This window comes from Cheilinus undulatus, linkage group 9, assembly GCF_018320785.1.
Source record: "Cheilinus undulatus linkage group 9, ASM1832078v1, whole genome shotgun sequence".
Classification (NCBI taxonomy): Eukaryota; Metazoa; Chordata; class Actinopteri; order Labriformes; family Labridae; genus Cheilinus; species Cheilinus undulatus.
In genome coordinates this window covers 18,029,034-18,045,920 of record NC_054873.1, presented here as the reverse complement: position 1 = coordinate 18,045,920, position 16,887 = coordinate 18,029,034, and the positions used below count along the sequence as shown (strand labels likewise).

General features: G+C 39.6%; 1 protein-coding gene across 3 annotated transcripts; it reads right to left on the bottom strand.

Annotated features, from left to right (window-relative positions):
- Nucleotides 1-944: 944 nt before the first annotated feature.
- cnot4a (CCR4-NOT transcription complex, subunit 4a) lies at nucleotides 945-16,665 on the bottom strand. 3 transcript variants are annotated; one of them, XM_041795681.1, is made up of 13 exons: nucleotides 16,438-16,665; nucleotides 12,838-13,060; nucleotides 12,389-12,586; nucleotides 12,030-12,116; nucleotides 11,652-11,753; nucleotides 11,313-11,438; nucleotides 9,049-9,173; nucleotides 8,154-8,360; nucleotides 8,017-8,074; nucleotides 7,655-7,910; nucleotides 6,529-7,029; nucleotides 6,046-6,279; nucleotides 945-2,922 (listed from the first exon to the last, which is right to left on the bottom strand). In XM_041795681.1, exons 2-13 carry the CDS (start codon nucleotides 13,009-13,011, stop codon nucleotides 2,594-2,596), a joined length of 2,397 nt encoding a protein of 798 aa, XP_041651615.1. In that variant the 5' UTR covers nucleotides 13,012-13,060; nucleotides 16,438-16,665; the 3' UTR covers nucleotides 945-2,593. The 3 variants fall into 3 exon arrangements, with proteins under 3 accessions (XP_041651615.1, XP_041651616.1, XP_041651617.1); XM_041795682.1 differs by having other exon boundaries at nucleotides 12,838-13,012; XM_041795683.1 differs by lacking the exon at nucleotides 16,438-16,665 and adding an exon at nucleotides 16,297-16,424.
- Between the last annotated feature and the right edge of the window lie 222 nt (nucleotides 16,666-16,887).

The following is a 16,887-nucleotide window of genomic DNA, read 5'->3' as shown; positions in this document are numbered from 1 at the left end:
TTTTTGATCCAACACTACAGTAAAATCCTACAGGCCCCTGATAAATGCAGAATTGGCCTGCCAATCATCAGTTTTGTGTTCTTTAAGTTTTAAATTAATCCAGTTATAAGTGTCTGTGATCTCTGTGGAGTAAAGCCTCATAAAAACTAATTCTATGAAGACTAATCAAGCAAATTTGGCTAAATGTAACACAGGCTAAGACTGATAACAGGGCTTAACTTGTAGGTCACAGCTTACTCTCTGACTCCATGACAGCAGAGAATATGAAAGTCCTTCTAAACCCTTTGACGTGAAAGCCCCTAACGTCATAATTTATCAAGTAAATGAAAAGCCCAAACCAGGCCAGACTTTGGTCTGGGCTCTAGGCACAACATCAAACATCAGTGTTAGCTATAAGATCAGTGTTTGAGACTGTTCTGAGTTACATTTATAGTATATCAGAGGGCAGCAGAGGACGTCTGATTCAGATATCTAAACACAGAAACATAAAGTCTTTGTTTGAGTATGGACTGTGCTCTTCCTCATGTCTCTCAGAAGTCCTACAGGACAAAAATAAATCTCTGCTGCGGGTACACTGCTGCATTGTCTGACAGTGTGCAGTTACAAAATGAAAGTCTGCTCTGATCCTGGCAGTGAAACTACACTAAAGACAAACAACCCCCCGAACATTAGTATTCTTATCAAAGTCAGGTTTGATCAATTAAGAGCTTCTAATATAAGAAATTCTGTGTAAGCTTGTGTTCGTGCTTGACTGAAGTTTGACTGCAGAGCCTCATCACTCACAGAGTGATCTGCCCTCTAGTGGAGGACAGTGGAATAACACCAATGAGTGATCTAAAATGACCTTCCCAGAGTAAGTTGTGTGCAGTATGTTGGCAAGTACTTCAGGGTTTAAATATTTATACGTGCACGTTTGAATCACAACAGCAGACAAACAGCAGCTCTAAGTTTTCAGTTTTATTTAAGGTTCATTTTTCCAGACCTGCAGAGGACAGTTCACTTCCTTTAAAGCGCCTCAATTTTGTTTTGTTTTCTTTTTTTTCTCGCAACATCACGTTAAAACCCATTGAATGACTCTGTGTTGGTTTCTCCTGGATGAGTTTGTTCATTTTTGTGAATACTGTTAAATAGGGAACAGCAGGAGGTGGGTGGGTTGGGTTCTGTGGGGAGGATGGGAGGGGGGCAAGGGAGGAAGAAAGAGAGAGAGAGCGAACACAGATCAGAATTAAGACTTCAAAAAAGAAAAAAAGGCGGTGGTCGGAGAGGTCGGTCTCAAATCCTCAAAGGCTGAGAGCTATATAATTCACAACTACAGCACTTGGTTTGTCTCCCAGCACTTTCCCCTGTGACACACGCTCACATACGGTTGCCGAAGTCACATACATTATTGCATATTTATCAGCAATTATCGACGCTAAACTCCTCCAATCACTCGAGTTCCTTTCTCTCGTCTGTCCGTTTTAAGGCCTCATTTAAGCCCTCGTGGGTCGAACAAAGGGACCTGTTAACCCTGTTGCTACCCTCATTAGTATTTTTGACGTTTCCTCATCCAGCTAGTCATTGTCATATCTCCTTGGTGGCTGTCCATGTTAGGGCTAGCTACTGTAGGTACCACACAGTGGCACTGTGAGTAAGAGTCTAACCCTAGTGCTCAGGATGTGTGCCACGATCTCCCAAAGCCCTGGCTCCCTGCGGTTAGGCAGTGCTCTATCCTCTGATACAGAGGTTCAGCAAAATCTTCCCTCCAGCAGGACGCCGTGCTCCACTACAGGGAATATGGGCCAAGTGGCCTCTCAAGCAGGCCATCTGTGTCCCTACCTAACAGGGAGCCCATGCATAGCCTGTGCCCTCAACTCCCCAATGTGTCATCTGCATTCTCTCTCCGCGAACTAAATCTCAGCTCCTTTTTCTCCACTTCTGTTTTAAAAACCACTCTCAGAAAAGAAAAGCTAAATGCCAACCCCTTTTCTCTTTCTCTCTCCGTCTCACCTTGCCTGATTCATGATTCGGCTGTAAGGGTTAACCGTTTCACAGTCTCCTGTTTAAGTGGGGAGGATGAGGGTCTTTGGGGCAAAGCTTCAACAGCAGATTCACAGCTTGCTTCATTCCTCTGAAAAAACTAATCGTGACTTCAACTTTCAAAAAACACAAATGTTGTTCATGCTTAATCATTAGTTACGTTTAAAATAGACCTCACTTAAGCCGTATTTGTTTCTTCGCCAGTTTGTGGCGTAAACTCTTGTGTCACCACTGGGCGCTCAGTGCTTTCCCATTTGTCGTGCTCTTCTGATGACAGTGAGCTAGATGACTTATCCCCTTGTGCCCAGAACTGGATGGAAGGAGTGGTGATGGTAGCAGACAAAGGGTGATAATGATGAGAACTTGTGTGCCACAAACAAAAACAAAAACAAACAGGCCTTCAGAGTAGACAAAAGGAAGGAGGAAGAGAAAAAAGAAAGCATGTTTGTTACTTTGTTAATAATTTTTCATACTCTGCAGATTGGTGTGTATTGCATTGGGGGGGAGGGGGTACAGGATGAGTGGGAATAAAGTGGTAGTGGGGGAATGGGTGGGTGTCTGCTGTAGTCTGTGTTCAGTGGCGGTCCACAGCGGCACTCTGTAGCAGCTCTGTGGCGGGCTGTCCCGGGGGTCTGAAGGCGGTCTGGAAGCCGGGTGGAGGGGAGTGGAACTGGCTGGCGGGGTTGGCTGTGGGAGGGGGCAGGTAGGGAGCCCAGCCGCCGGCGGCTCTGTGATGGAGGGGGAGGTGGGCGTCGAGGAGGCCGCTGTGAAGGGGCTGGGGAGTGGGCACTGCTGAGCCGGCTGGGCCATCCATCTCTGTGAGCGCCTGCAGGGACTTAAGCCAGTGTGGGGGGTTGTCGTCCTGGAGACAGTCTAAACTGCTTCCTGCCGAGGCTGGGATACCTGAGGGGGCGGGGACAGGGACAGGCCACAGAGAATATGAGTGATGAGAAAAATAAGCTAACACTGCCTGTTTATCACACAAACATCTTTGAATAAATACCTGAAGGTAAATATTTGAACTTGAACTCCTGCAGCCGTTGCTCTTATTGTACACATTATATTGCTTTATGTTTTTATTAGTTTTTTTAAGTCCTCGAACAGCAGCTTTCTACTTTTATATTCTTTGGTTTTTTTTTCTTTACTAAATGCACCAAGACAATTCCTTGAATATTTAAAAAAATATATACTTGACTCTAATTCTGATAAAGAAATGAAGAGCTTTTAGAAACTTTTTAATAAAAACACAGAGACAAACAAACATTAAGGATGCTATTATTGGCCTGATAGGTAATAACTTAAAGGGTTAAATATCAGTATTGGCATATATAAACATTTCTGCAGATATCTATAACAGATAGATTGGTGTAAATCATTTATCGCCCTAAAATATCAGCAACATGTTTCAGCATACCAGAGGGTGCAGAGGGCTCATTCTGAGTCCAGAATGAAGCCCAAAACAAACAAACAAAAAAACTATCTGTCTACTTCTGCACTCCTTCTCAGCTCAACTTTACTCTCCTTGTAATTCAATCAAAACAGCTAGCCCCAGCTTGCAGCCAGAATAATCAGATAAACTCACTTCTACAACTGCCCTCTTAAAAAAAAGACATCAAACATTTACTACTCCAACTTCTGAAACTCTAAATGTGAAATGTTATGCTTCTATATTACAAAAATACCATTACTCCTCCATCAGTTTCATAATTCTTCCTTAATGAAAAACTCTTTGCTTTGTCATGTCGATGAGACTGGATTTTTGCAAAGGTTTTTAATATTTATTTTAGCCAATATTGATACAGAGATATAAATGTAGTTTAGACCTTAAACATCAGCCCTCAGTAGGGGTGGGAATCACTAGTGGCCCCACGATACGATATTATCACGATACTTGGCTCACGATTCGATAGCATTGTGATTTTAAACATTTTGCAATACAATGAGTATTGCGATATATTGCGATCTATACATTTTTTTCAACTGTTTAGCTGATTTAGCATTAGTCTTGCCTTCATGTTTGTCGTATTTCCACCGACCTCACTGGACAAACAATTGTCCAAACAATTTATTTTTTTCCCATTATCATAGACTTCAGTTCATATTAGCAATTAATTTGAAAAAAAAAACGATACTTGGTGGACAAAACGATACAATATATCACCAGACAAAAGATCACGATGCTATGCTGTATTGTTTTTTTTCTCCCACCCCAGCCCTTAGATCACACTTTTAAAGTTTAAGGCAGCCTTTCCCAAACTTTAGTATGCTGAGGCCTAATCTGAGACCTGAAAATCTTTTGGGGTCCACCAAAACCTAGTAAAACCACAGCATGAAACTCAAACAACTTCTTTTTATTCATCATAGCTATTTTTGTTTTATAAACAGAGGATTTCAGTGCAAATGCTTGGCTTTCGGAAACATTAGCTTTACTCAGAAAGTGTCTGGGGTACAATTAATGAGCCACTGCCATTTATTTTGTTTTTATCAGGCATCTGTAAAGTCACTTAAATGTACTTTTCTAATATTTATCACTGTAAACGTACGTTCTGGCACAGCAAACTCTGCCCAAGTAGCATTAATGTCACCATAGACACTGATAAATTCTTGGAATCGTAAAGACAGCAGCACAGTATGTTTAATGGAGTGCCACCACTTAATCCAACACCAGTTAAACTGTGACACCAGTTGTAAACATCAGACAAAATAATGATAAAAAAAGGTGACATGAGTTTGATCTTCCGGCTGTGCTTTGTTATTCTGTTCCTTAAAGTAAGTTCATGTAATCAAGTATTTTATTTTTTATATGCCTTTCAAAAAAAGTTTGTTTTATTTCTATGATTTTTAGTTGTTGTAAATGACTACATTATTGCCTATAGTATCTCTGGGGTCCACTGGTAGGACCCTCTACTCTACGGGAAAAACTGGTTTAAGGAATGAAGATCAACAAATAAAGATACCTCAGCTGACATAGATCTGCTGGTTCTGCCAAAAACAGGTAACTTTTCCAGTCGATATATATCAGTTGATAATACTGGCAGATATTTCAATATCTGCTGATACCAATATCCTGTTGATAACATTGTGCATTCTTAATAAAAATAAGAAATATATTCAGAATTTCTTTTAAGGCTCAAGTGACATTTGAAAATACTTTGTGTGCAGAACCTTAAATATTAATATAGATCTGACACCATTTCTAAATAAAAATTACATCAAAAACTATTATGGCAACTAAAAATTAGGCTTTGTGGATTACTTTAACTCCATATTATTAATAATCAGCAAAGATGCAGAAAATGATTAACTTATCATTCATAAAGCATTCTTAAAGATTTATGCTGTTTATATATAAAACGTCATAAATGTGTGATCCATGCATTACTAAAAACAGTATTAGTTAACTCATCATCAATGAGGCACTATGAATATATTTTTGTGTCATTTATAAGCACTACTATATAAAGGGATTAAGATTTATGGATACTAATGAATAAATAAAGCTTTAACAGCTGTGTTCATAATTGACAAATATTTTATAGATGATAAGTTAAGTATTAACTAATACTAACAGTGTGAAGTTTTTATTAAACAAGCATCAACTAGAAACAATAAGCATCAGATTTGTGGTTATAGGTCAGTAGATCAGATTTCAATACCACTGATAACAATGCTATTAAAGTTGTTCTGGCTTTACCCTGTAACTGATGTTATCAAGCCTTCATTTATTCCTTTTCAGGCACTGTTATCATTAGTTAACATCTATCCATTTTACAGTACATTCTGTTTTTGTATTGCACTTGTATTTACTCCTCTTTTGTGTGTTTCTGTACTGTAATGCTAAAGAGCTGTGCACCACAATTTCCTTCAGGACAGATGAAGTTTCAACTTATTCCCACAGAAAAATGCTAACAGCAGCCTCATCCTGATGTTGGTGTTAAAAAGTCACTGGAGCAAGCACTGAATATTAAATGACTTATTTCTGTCTATTATTACGCTCACAGATGGATCAATGCATTCACGTTGTACCTGTGATGATGGCAGGATCCATCCAACTGGCTGTGCCGTCCCAGCTCAGGCTGTGTGAGATACCTGCTGGCCCCGCCGGCCCCCCAATGTGGTTAACACTGTTGGAAGATGAGGAGGATGAAGAGGAAGAAGAGTTTGGGAGGCCTCCGAAGTTGATATTGATGTTTGGGAGGAGAGCTCTGAGGCCATCCTGCCACTCTTTCACATTTAAGCCTTCTATAGAGCCGCTGTTTTCTGCAGGAGAGGAGAGGAAACACATCCTTCAGTTCATTATGAGCACAGACTAGTGGCTGGATAAAGAACTGCATCACTTCCTCTATGGGGGTCAATAAACACTTATCTGAACAGGAATCACAATGCTATCTAACATTGTACACATGTTGAGGTATTAAATGGCATAATGTAACGCATCTAATCTCTTTTTAACATGCAGCGCTCCCACAGGACATAGAGAGGTGCCGCAGTGACCCGGCTGTCTGGTACCTGAGATGGGGATCCCTCCCAGCCCTGTGTTGTGCTGAGGGGGCAGATTCAGGTCCAGGAAATTACTGTGTGAGGCAGCAGTGGCTGAGTGGTTCAAGTGTGTGAGGTTATTTCGTGTTGGGACGCCCATCCAGGGGTGTCTGGCGGCGGGCTGCTGCTGACTGGCCTGGCTGTTCTGACTGCCGGGGAAACTGAAGGAGCTGTAGATGGTTCTGTGGTGGAGCTGGGGGAGTCGTGGCAGGCCACTGGGGAAATGGTGGGAGGCGCCAGGGTTGGGGTTGGGGAGGGGCAGGCCAGGACCGTGGTTGGGCCCCTGAGGGAAGGGCCCAGGGGACGATGGGTTCTGATCCTGCACTGACAGCTCCTTCTCTATGAGGTCAGCCAATGCTTTACGAGTGACGTCGAAGGGATCGAAGCCCAGATCGTCGTCCTGCTGTTTGGTGGACGAGCCAAAGCCGAAGGCCGCCTGCCAGTCTGTTGAAGAAGACACTGGTATTGTGTCTGAGAGGAGAAGACAGACAGGTTACTGACAACAGCCTACATGTTAGATTTCTTCATGAGAGAAACCTGTAATCCCTTCTATACACTCTTTAATATTAAAGCAGTTGTTCAATACTTTAGACTTTCTGTATTCAAGGGATTAAAATTGTATTGTCCTTTTAACTTTTAAACAATTGCAGATGTAAGCACCACCAGATCTTTATTTATCATTTACTTTTGTTTCCCTTTGAGGCACTTTGCATTTGTAACTTTGTCAGACAAATAATGATAAAATTACTGATTTAAATAAAACAATCCACCTCTCTGAAATCAGTTATTCCAAAGAAAGATTCAAAGGTTTACACAGAGATCTTGCTCTGCCACTGAAGAGCACCATTCAGAAAAGATGCATACACACAAAAAACAAAACAAAAAAAACTTAAAAAAAAAAAAAAAAAAAACACACAGTAAAACTATTTGGTCCCTAAAAAACATGTGGGGCCGTTTGTCTAAATTAATCAATATCAGTGTTAAAAAATATTTGAGACACTTTGTTATTTTCATCCTTTTTACAATTCAGTACCCAATTTATGAGAAACTATAAAAGAAAAACTGTAGAAAACTGGAAATAAGACGTCTGTGGTACCTGATGTGAAGAGGCTCTGTGGTTCAGGGGTCATAGGCCAATCAGAACTGCCACGTGGGGAGCTTGGGAAAGGGGGAAGGCCGGCGGGGAGGGGGTTAGGATGTCTGAAGTTACTGTTATCTGAAAAGAGTGACTGGGACTCTGCTGCCGCGCCCTCGAAGGGTGAACGAGCTGTGAGGTCTGACACGCTGATGGGCACCACCAGGCTGGGCTTGGTTAGACCCGGGGGAGGGGAGGGGGAGTCACTGGTGGGTACCTGAATGAAAGGGAAGGAAGAAAACTTGTACAATTGTGTTTCTCAGACCTAAAAACCTTCATTTATATGTCAGAAAGATAAAACAAGGGAATAACGTCTTTTGTACCTGTTGTAAAGTCTCGCCATTTACCATTCCGATAGACTCTGGAGGTTTGTCGCTGGGACTGCAGGGAGGCAAGCTTGGATGAATAAAAAAATACTTAATACTCAGAGATACTTTTACTGAGGAGTGGTCTATATTACCTGTTACTGTCACAGTTAGAGGAGAAAGGGGACAGGGCAGTGCGCTGACCAGGACCCAGCTCTGTTTCTAGCCCTTCTGAAGCAATAACTTCTTGGTCTAGATAGTCTAACAACGGGGGAGACTTGCGGTCCTCTGAAAGCCCGTTGGCCAGTTTGTTGTGTCCTGACAGTGTCGGCCACCCATCTTTACCATTGCTACTGTTGGATCTGACACAGAGTAGGAGGAAAATCAAGCTTAGCACAACATTAAAAATCACACTGTTGAAATAAAAACACATTTACACGACGACGATCCAACAAAAACAGAAGAGGTTTTCCTATAAAGTCGCAAAATATTCAGCATTTAGACAACAAAGTATTGCAAACAAGAGCTGTGCACATGGATCCGCAAAAACAGCTTAAAAGCTCTTATACACATATCATGCCAGTAGTTGGCGTGTATATGCGTTTGTCTTCAGAAAAATGAGGCATAGAAGTATAAAAATGACTAATCCATAAATATTTGTATTGACAGATAATGAGAATTGGTTGCTACTTCAGCTAGCTTAAACTACAAAGAGTAAATCTGCATTAATGGAAAAGCAGAACTCAACAACCCGCCATTGTTGCTTTGGTCCACCTACCCATGTACGGCTGTTGATGGGAACCATGATGTGCAAGTATGAAAAGTCCCAATTATCAAAGTGAACTCTATATTGTCAATTTACATTGTAATAAAAACAGAGGCTGTTTTAAAGCTTGCACTCTCAAACCTGTGTTCAAAACTTTCTATTTTCATGCACCAAAAACCAATAAAGTTTTCGTGTAAATGAACAGCCAAAGAACAACAAACATTGACCAGTTTTGGATGAAAGTGTTGTGTAAACATGGTATAAAAATCACAAAGTGAACTAACCTCTGTGTGGAGTTGGGTTTACTCTTTGACTTGTCTGTCCCACATGCTGGAGGTTGTAGAAAGCTAGGGTTTATTTTATAGAGGTCTTGGAGGAGTTTCTGCTCATACTCTTGATGTTTACCCGCCTAAAGAAAAAAACAAAATGAGTCAACTTCTATCCTTTCATTTGCTCACATTGCAAGAACAAGATTGATTTCAATATTTAAGGAAGAAAAACAACATTTTTCATTGAACTGTATGTTTAAATATCTCACAACACAAAATCATAATGAAGATTGCCAGTTAATGATGATTACATTTAAATATACAGAAAGGACTGGGAAGAATTGGGTTCCACGCTTTCTCCATAAATCTTTGGTAATCATCTAGCTTTCTTATGTAAACTGTACCAACAATTATTTCTTAAACTTGACCAAATCTATATAGGTGCATCTCAAAAAATTAGAATATCATGAAAAAGTTCAATATTTTGTGTCACTCATTTCAGAAAGTGAAACCCATATATCATATAGACTCATTACACATAGAGTGAAATATTTCAAGCTTTTATTTCTGGAAATGTTGATGATTATGGCTTACAGATAATGAAAACCCAAAATTCAGTGTCTCAGAAAATAAGAATATTACGTGAGATCAAGAAAAAGGATACTTTAAACAGACATGTCAGGCTTCTGAAAAGTATGTTTATTCTATGCACTCAATACTTGGTTGGGCCTCCTTTTACATGAATTACTGCATCAATACGGCATGGCATGGAGGCGATCAGCCTGCAGAACTGCTCAGGTGTAATGGAAGCCCAGGTTGCTTTGATAGCGGCCTTCGGGTCATCTGCATTGTTGGGTCTGGTGTCTCTCATCTTCCTCTTGACAATACCCCATAGATTCCCTATAGGGTTCAGGTCAGGCCAGTTTGCTGGCCAATCAAGCACAGTAACACCATGGTCACTGAAGCAGCTTTTGGTACCTTTGGCAGTGTGGGCAGGTGCCAAGTCCTGCTGGAAAATGAAATCAGCATCTCCATAAAGCTTGTCAGCAGAAGGAAGCATAAAGTGCTCTAAAATGTCCTGGTAGATAGCTGCATTGACTGTGGACTTCAGGAAACACAGTGGACCAACACCAGCAGATGCCATGACAGCCCAAACCATCACTGACTGTGGAAACTTCACACTGGACTTCAAGCAACATGGATTTTGTGCCTCTCCACTCTTCCTCCAGACTCTGGAACCTTGATTTCCAAATGACCTGCAAAATTTACTTTCATCTGAAAAGAGGACTTTGGACCACTGAGCAACAGTCCAGTTCTTTTTCTCCACAGCCCAAGTAACATGCTTCTGATGTTGGCTCTGGTTCAGGAGTGGTTTGACACCAGGAATGCCACATTAGTAGACCATGTCTAGGATTCGTCTGTGCGTAGTGACTCTTGATGCGCTGACTCCAGCCTCAGTGCACTCCTTGTGAAGCTCCCTCAAATTCTTGAATGGATTTTGCTTGACAATCCTCTCAAGGCTGCAGTTATCCCTTATGCTGCTGCACCTTTTCCTACAACACTGTTTCCTTCCACTCAGCTTTCTATGAATATGCTTGGATACAGCACTCTGTGAACAACCGGCTTCTTTAGCAATGATCTTTTGTGGCTTACCCTCCTAGTAGAGGGTGTCAATGACTGTCTTCTAGACATCTGTCAAGTCTGCAGTCTTTCCCATGATTGTGTAGCCTACTGACCTAGACTGAGAGACCACTTAAAGGCTCAGGAAACCTTTGCAGGTGTTTTGAATTAATTAGCTAATTAGGGTACGACACCATGACTTTCCAATATTGAACTTTTTCACAATATTCTAATTTTTCTGAGACACTGAATTTTGGGTTCTCATTAATCTGTAAGTCATAATCATCAACATTTCAAGAAATAAAGGCTTGAAATATTTCACTCTATGTGTAATGAGTCTATATGATATATGGGTTTCACTTTCTAAAAAGAGTGACAAAAAATATTGAACTTTTTCATGATATTTTCATTTTTTTAGGTATACCTCTAGTTAGCTGACAACCAATTAACTTGATCTTACAAGATTTCTTACTAATATTTTCACATTAATCAAATTTATAATGTCATTACTTTCATATCTATTTATTGTTATCAAAATATACACTCATAATTGATGTATTTCATGATCAAAAATGTAAATTAACAACTGTTTTTTTATTTAAAAAAATATGCAGATAATTTGCATACAAATTAAAAATACAATTTAAAGTAGTGTTTACCTGCATCTCCTCTTTAGTAAAGCTAGCTGCTTCATCCCCCAGCTCGTGTAGATACATACAATCAGGTTTGGGACACTGCATACTTTTAAGGAAGTAACTGCAGTATTTTGTTGTGCCTAGAGAAGCCTGAAACAAATTAACACAAAAAGAAGAGTTAAAGACTTTTTAATCACCAGATTTCCAAGTCATTTATATCTAACACACAAGTTCTTATACAAATTAATTTTTTATAGACAAACTGATCACGTGGGTTTATGCCAATTAAAGTAATTAACAAAGAGCAGCACGAAAAATACAATAAAAAAATGATGAGCTGAATAGTTTTTGTAAATGTCACACCTTCAGTGTTCTGCCATCAACAACCACATTGTTCACACACTGTATTGCTCTTAGGGCATCTTCAGAGCGGATGTAAGTGACATAAGCGCTGGCACTAGGCCCCTGAGAAAATAGAAAGTTAAAAGTAAACATACAAGTCAAACAGCTCTACTGTGGCTATATAATTCTGTTTACAATGGCTTTTTAACATTGTGATGAACTATTATTTCCATGATTGAATACATGCCAAACACCCTTCAGTAATACTTACAGGTAAAAGTCTTAAAGAACAATAAACTGTCAATAAATCAGGTAAAGGTTCTTCTATTAAGGAATTCAAACTCACTATGTTCTGCTAATGTTCATCCTGTAAACTTATCACCTTATAGACCATCTCACCTGTGAACCGGCGTAAGATGTGCTATTGTTGATGACCACTTTATGGATTTTCCCAAACCTCCCAAAATACTCGGGTCGTTTTAGGACCTGCAGGTACACACGCACAAACACAGAAAAAATATAGATTCATTTTTGACCTATCACACAGTTGTGGGTGTCTTCTGAACTCTTTCATACTGAGGTTTTACGCTTTAAGCTTCTGTGGGAGTTTTGACTAAGAGACCTTAAAATATGCATTGAAACCACTCTCTATTGAAGCATTTTCACTGTATCTGCATGTATCAGCATTGATAGATCAGCTAGCCCCATCAGTATCTAACTAAAACAACAAGACACAAGCTCTTTAGACTTTAACTTACCTCTGGGTCAGCGAGTCGCTGTGAGAGCCCCACCACAAACACCAGGTTTCTCTGGACCACTCGGACACTGGCCAGGTGCTTGCGGTTTTCTGTCACCTTCTGCTTCTTCTCATTCTGTTTCTGCTTCTTCTCGTTTTTTATCCTCTGAATCTCCTCCTGTGACAGCGGCTTGTACACAGCAGGGTCCTCTGGGTACGGCTACACAGAAACACAAACACCTAAGTTTTACCAATCTAAGTATTCCAGGATGTAAATACAACACTCCCTTAAATTAAAGTATATCAGGTATCTGGGACCATTTAAACCAAGCAACCTACTTAAGAAAAAGGATCAGAAGTGTACATATAGGCTGGATCAGTGCTGGAGCCTTATAATCATCTTCTCTACTGACTTATAAAGAACTCCTCTTTTACAACTATTGATGAGTTCCTCCAGGACCATCTCCTCACCTTTCTGCAGGCGGGGCAGAGGCCGTTCTCGTCTGTGCGGATGCGGTGCCAACAGAAGCGGCAGATCTGATAGCCGCAGGTGCAGGGGAAGAAGTTGACGTCGTCGATCTCCAGCGGTTCCATGCACAGAGGGCACTCCATGGGGTCGTCCTTCATTTCAGGGCTGTGGGACATCCTATAGCGCGGTGAGGGTAAGTGGTGAAGCTGGTCACAGAGCACAGGGCTAAAAAAACATACCAAGTCTAAGTATAAGAGCTCTGAGGAGATGACTGAAAATAACGTCAACTGAACAAACTGTTTTCACTAATTAAATAGACTAAACCTTCACAGAAGGATGTAGCATCAAATACTGACTTAATGACCACCAAGGTCACATGTCTTTCATGCAAATTTACCTCTTAGAGAACAAAGAAACATTACCCTCAGAAAATACTAAGTTTATGAGGTCCAAATGCAGTCTGTCTGCCTTTATCCAGCATCCCTTTATTGTTAGCGTCAAGCTCTTTTATGAAGTGAAATGTAACTTTGTTGTGCTTTTTGGAACTTAAGCTTAAAGTTAAATTTTACTGTATATAAAATGCATAAATGCAATGAAATAAAAGCATCTATCAATCCATCTATTTATCAGTCTGAGGCTGTAATTTAGGACACAAGGGACTTGTATTATGCTGTCTGCAGAAATGTTTTCTAATGTTTATCCATTGATGTAACATTAAACAGAGGCTTCTCAGTACATTTAACAGCTGAGAGAATAACTAAATAAACAGGATAAATCAGCATGCACTGTCAAGAGTGTTTCATGGCCTGGGTCATAAAAAAGGTGTTATAAAGTTTTATATATGTATTTGTTTCAACTAGGGAAGCACGGTATTAGATTTTTGTTGATATCAGATATGCAGCTGATGTAGGCCTGTTAGTATAGTTTGTACGGCCAATATTTGCAGTTGATACAAGCAGATTTTTAAAGTCAAAAATATGCAGAAATGTTCGTACCTGCCAACACTGAAAATTCACTCTTAAAGCTTATATCTGCCAATAATGATATAATGTCAATAGTATAGTGCATCCCTATTTCCAACAGGCTTTTATATTCCTGGTTACAGCAAACCAAACACCTACAAATTACTGACTGTCTTTGTTTTTAAAAACATATCCGATTAAGTTTATGACAGCTTGGGCTCTTAAAATTAGTAGTCATACCAAAGCATCAAAGCATAACAAATATTGTTGCCTCCCTGTAACATGTTTGACAGTCAGTCAACAGATATTATAACGTACCTAAATGTCAAAGGTCTCAGTTTTAAGAAGGGATGCACGATATTGGACTTTGCTATATCCGATATGACAATATTGACAAAATAATTTTAGCAGATACCATTATCAATAGATATTCAAATTTAGTTTAGACCTGAAACTTTAGTCCTTAAAAGACATAATTTAAATTTTGAGGAAATGTCAGTCTTTAAAACACACTTTCAAGTGTAAGGGCTGATGAAGAAGAACAAAATGGACTTCAAGTGAGGTAGGTTTGTCTATTTAGCCTAAAACTCCACAGACTAATTTGCTTGAATAGCCAATATATACTGCTGATACAGGTAGAATTTTAAAGCCAAAGTATTGTTTGTAAATATCTGAAATGTCCCTATCTGCCAAGACAGATATCATGCAGATAATATCGTGTATCCCTAGTTCCAACAGGCTTTTATATACCTGGTTATGGCAAACCAAACACCTAAGAACTATTGACTGTCTTTGTCTTTAAAAAACACATCTGATTATGTCATCTTGGTCTCTAAAATTCTGTAATAAGTGTCATACTAAAGCATAAGAAGGTAAGAAGGACTGATGCATCTCTGTAACATTTGCAACAATAGACAAAAAGACTACAACCTTCATGAATGTTAAAGTCTCAGTTTTCAGTAGGGATGCACGCAGCAAAATACTGGATTTTTGCCAATATCTGATACGCCAATATTTACAAATAAATTGTAGCCGATACCTCATCAATACAGATATCTAAATGTAGTTCACACCTACAACTTCATTCCTTAAAACATACAATTTAAAGTTTGAGGATGAACAAATTAACAAATTTCAGGCCAAAACGCACACATTAAAGTGTAAGAAATGACAATGAAAATAGAAAAGACTTCAGCTGACATAGTTCTAAGATTAGTCTAAAACTCTGCATGCTTATTTCTCCATACAGCCAATACTGACAGCTGACAGAGGTAGATTTTTTAAAGCCAAATTATTGCTTCTCAATACCTGCAGAAACTTTCACATCTGTTGATATCGATATCATGCACATAATATTAAGCATCCCTCATTCCAACAGGCTTTCACATCCCTGGTTATGGCAAACTAAACAACTAAGAACTATTGACTGCCTTTCTTTAAAAACAAATCTGATTATGACATCTTTGGATCTAAAAATGAGTAGTAAGTAATAATAATCTAAAGCATGAAAACGTGATAAGAAGGATCGATGCCTCTCTGAAACATTTTCAACAATAAACAAAGATAATAACCTTCATGAATGTCAGAAGTCTCAGTTTTAGTCTACCTTAATTAGCTGGTAGTGGTTAATGGGTAAAGCAGCTGAGGCCACTGGCTGTATTTCTAAGGAAATCACGCATAATGTAGCTGTCATCATTTTCAGGTGGTAATGCGGATGTTGTCGTATCTCTCAGTGTTGACAGGACTACACACGTCATGATAGATGATCGAGGGCAGCGCAATTAACTGCGTTATTTCAAATGAAACGTCAGATGTAAGCAGTAAAAGCAGTCTGTTTTTATATGACAACACTGCTGCCAGCAGGCAAACTCAATGACAAACCCAGATTGGTAAAAACCCGGCAGGGTAACACTGGGTTAACGACGACAGAAAAATGCCAACATTACAAATACTTGGCAGCATTTGGCTGCTAAATTCACACGTACATAAATATCATGTTTAAAGGCTTCGTCTGCAGATATTAGCTGATGAGTACAATCGCACATAAAGCCAGAATATTAAGCTGGTTAGCCAGGTTGGTAACTTTAGCTGCTCTTCTGGACTGTACAATATGACAGATGTTATTTGACTAACGTTAGGCTATGCTAACATTAGCCGCGAATTGGTAAAAGAAGCCGGTCTACCTATTAACAAGTAAGCAGGAAAAATATTAAGTCATATCATAGAACTGAAACACAAAGGCAAGAATATCAACCTGATATTGACTTAAAATATTCATAAATGCGAACACAAAAACGTTAAATTTCGCCTACATATTATCTGACAGCTTGGTTTTTGCTAACCGCTAGCATAGGCGTAGCTAGCATGCTACATTATCATCATAACGTACGGGCATCTGGAGCCAAGCTTACGACGCGGCCTACGCAGGCTAACGGTGAACTACAGGCAAGTTTTTGACACTGTAAACAACTGACATTGCTCTTATGACATCAATATTACCCGGACTGTGATCTAAAGAGCTTGATGACACTCCAGTTTCAGCTTTTGAGTCGTTACAGATAAAGCTGTCCTTTATATTATCAGGGACAGTAAAAGCTGGCTAGCCTATCTAGCTCCTTGGCTAACGTTAGCGTTACTTACCCTGTCCGTATTTAGCTTAGGATTCCACTCCAAGGGAGTCACACCAAATTGGGCGGGGACTGCGAGCCAATATATCTGAAATGTCAAAATTTCTATAAACGGTCATATAAGATAACCGTAGATGTGATGTTCTGTTTTGATTAAAAGGCTGTAAAGATGTTTTGCCCCTTTCTTTTCTTGGTATTGTAGAGACAATTTACGCTCTAACCACCATCTTAGCTAGCATTAAAGTAGGGAGGAGGGAATGGGGTAAGTGTTGAATTCCACTGAGTCTGCGCAAACGGAGCGATGCTTTGTGGGAATTGAAGGTCTTTGGTGATATAATCGCAGAGGCGACAAAGGGAGACACAAGAAGTGAATGAAGTATTTGTGCTTTGACTAAAGTATATACAAATACAAAAAGCACTATGCCCCTTAAATGCTTATCAGTCACAAAGCAAATGCTATACT

Excerpts from the sequence above, each read along its gene's own strand:
- cnot4a (XM_041795681.1), bottom strand. The coding sequence starts at position 13,011 with ATGTCCCACAGCCCTGAAATGAAGGACGACCCCATGGAGTGCCCTCTG. Across the intron at positions 11,754-12,029 it reads CATCTTACGCCGGTTCACAG|GGGCCTAGTGCCAGCGCTTA; the intron begins GTGAGATGGTCT and ends CTATTTTCTCAG. Across the intron at positions 11,439-11,651 it reads TTGATGGCAGAACACTGAAG|GCTTCTCTAGGCACAACAAA; the intron begins GTGTGACATTTA and ends AATTTGTTTCAG.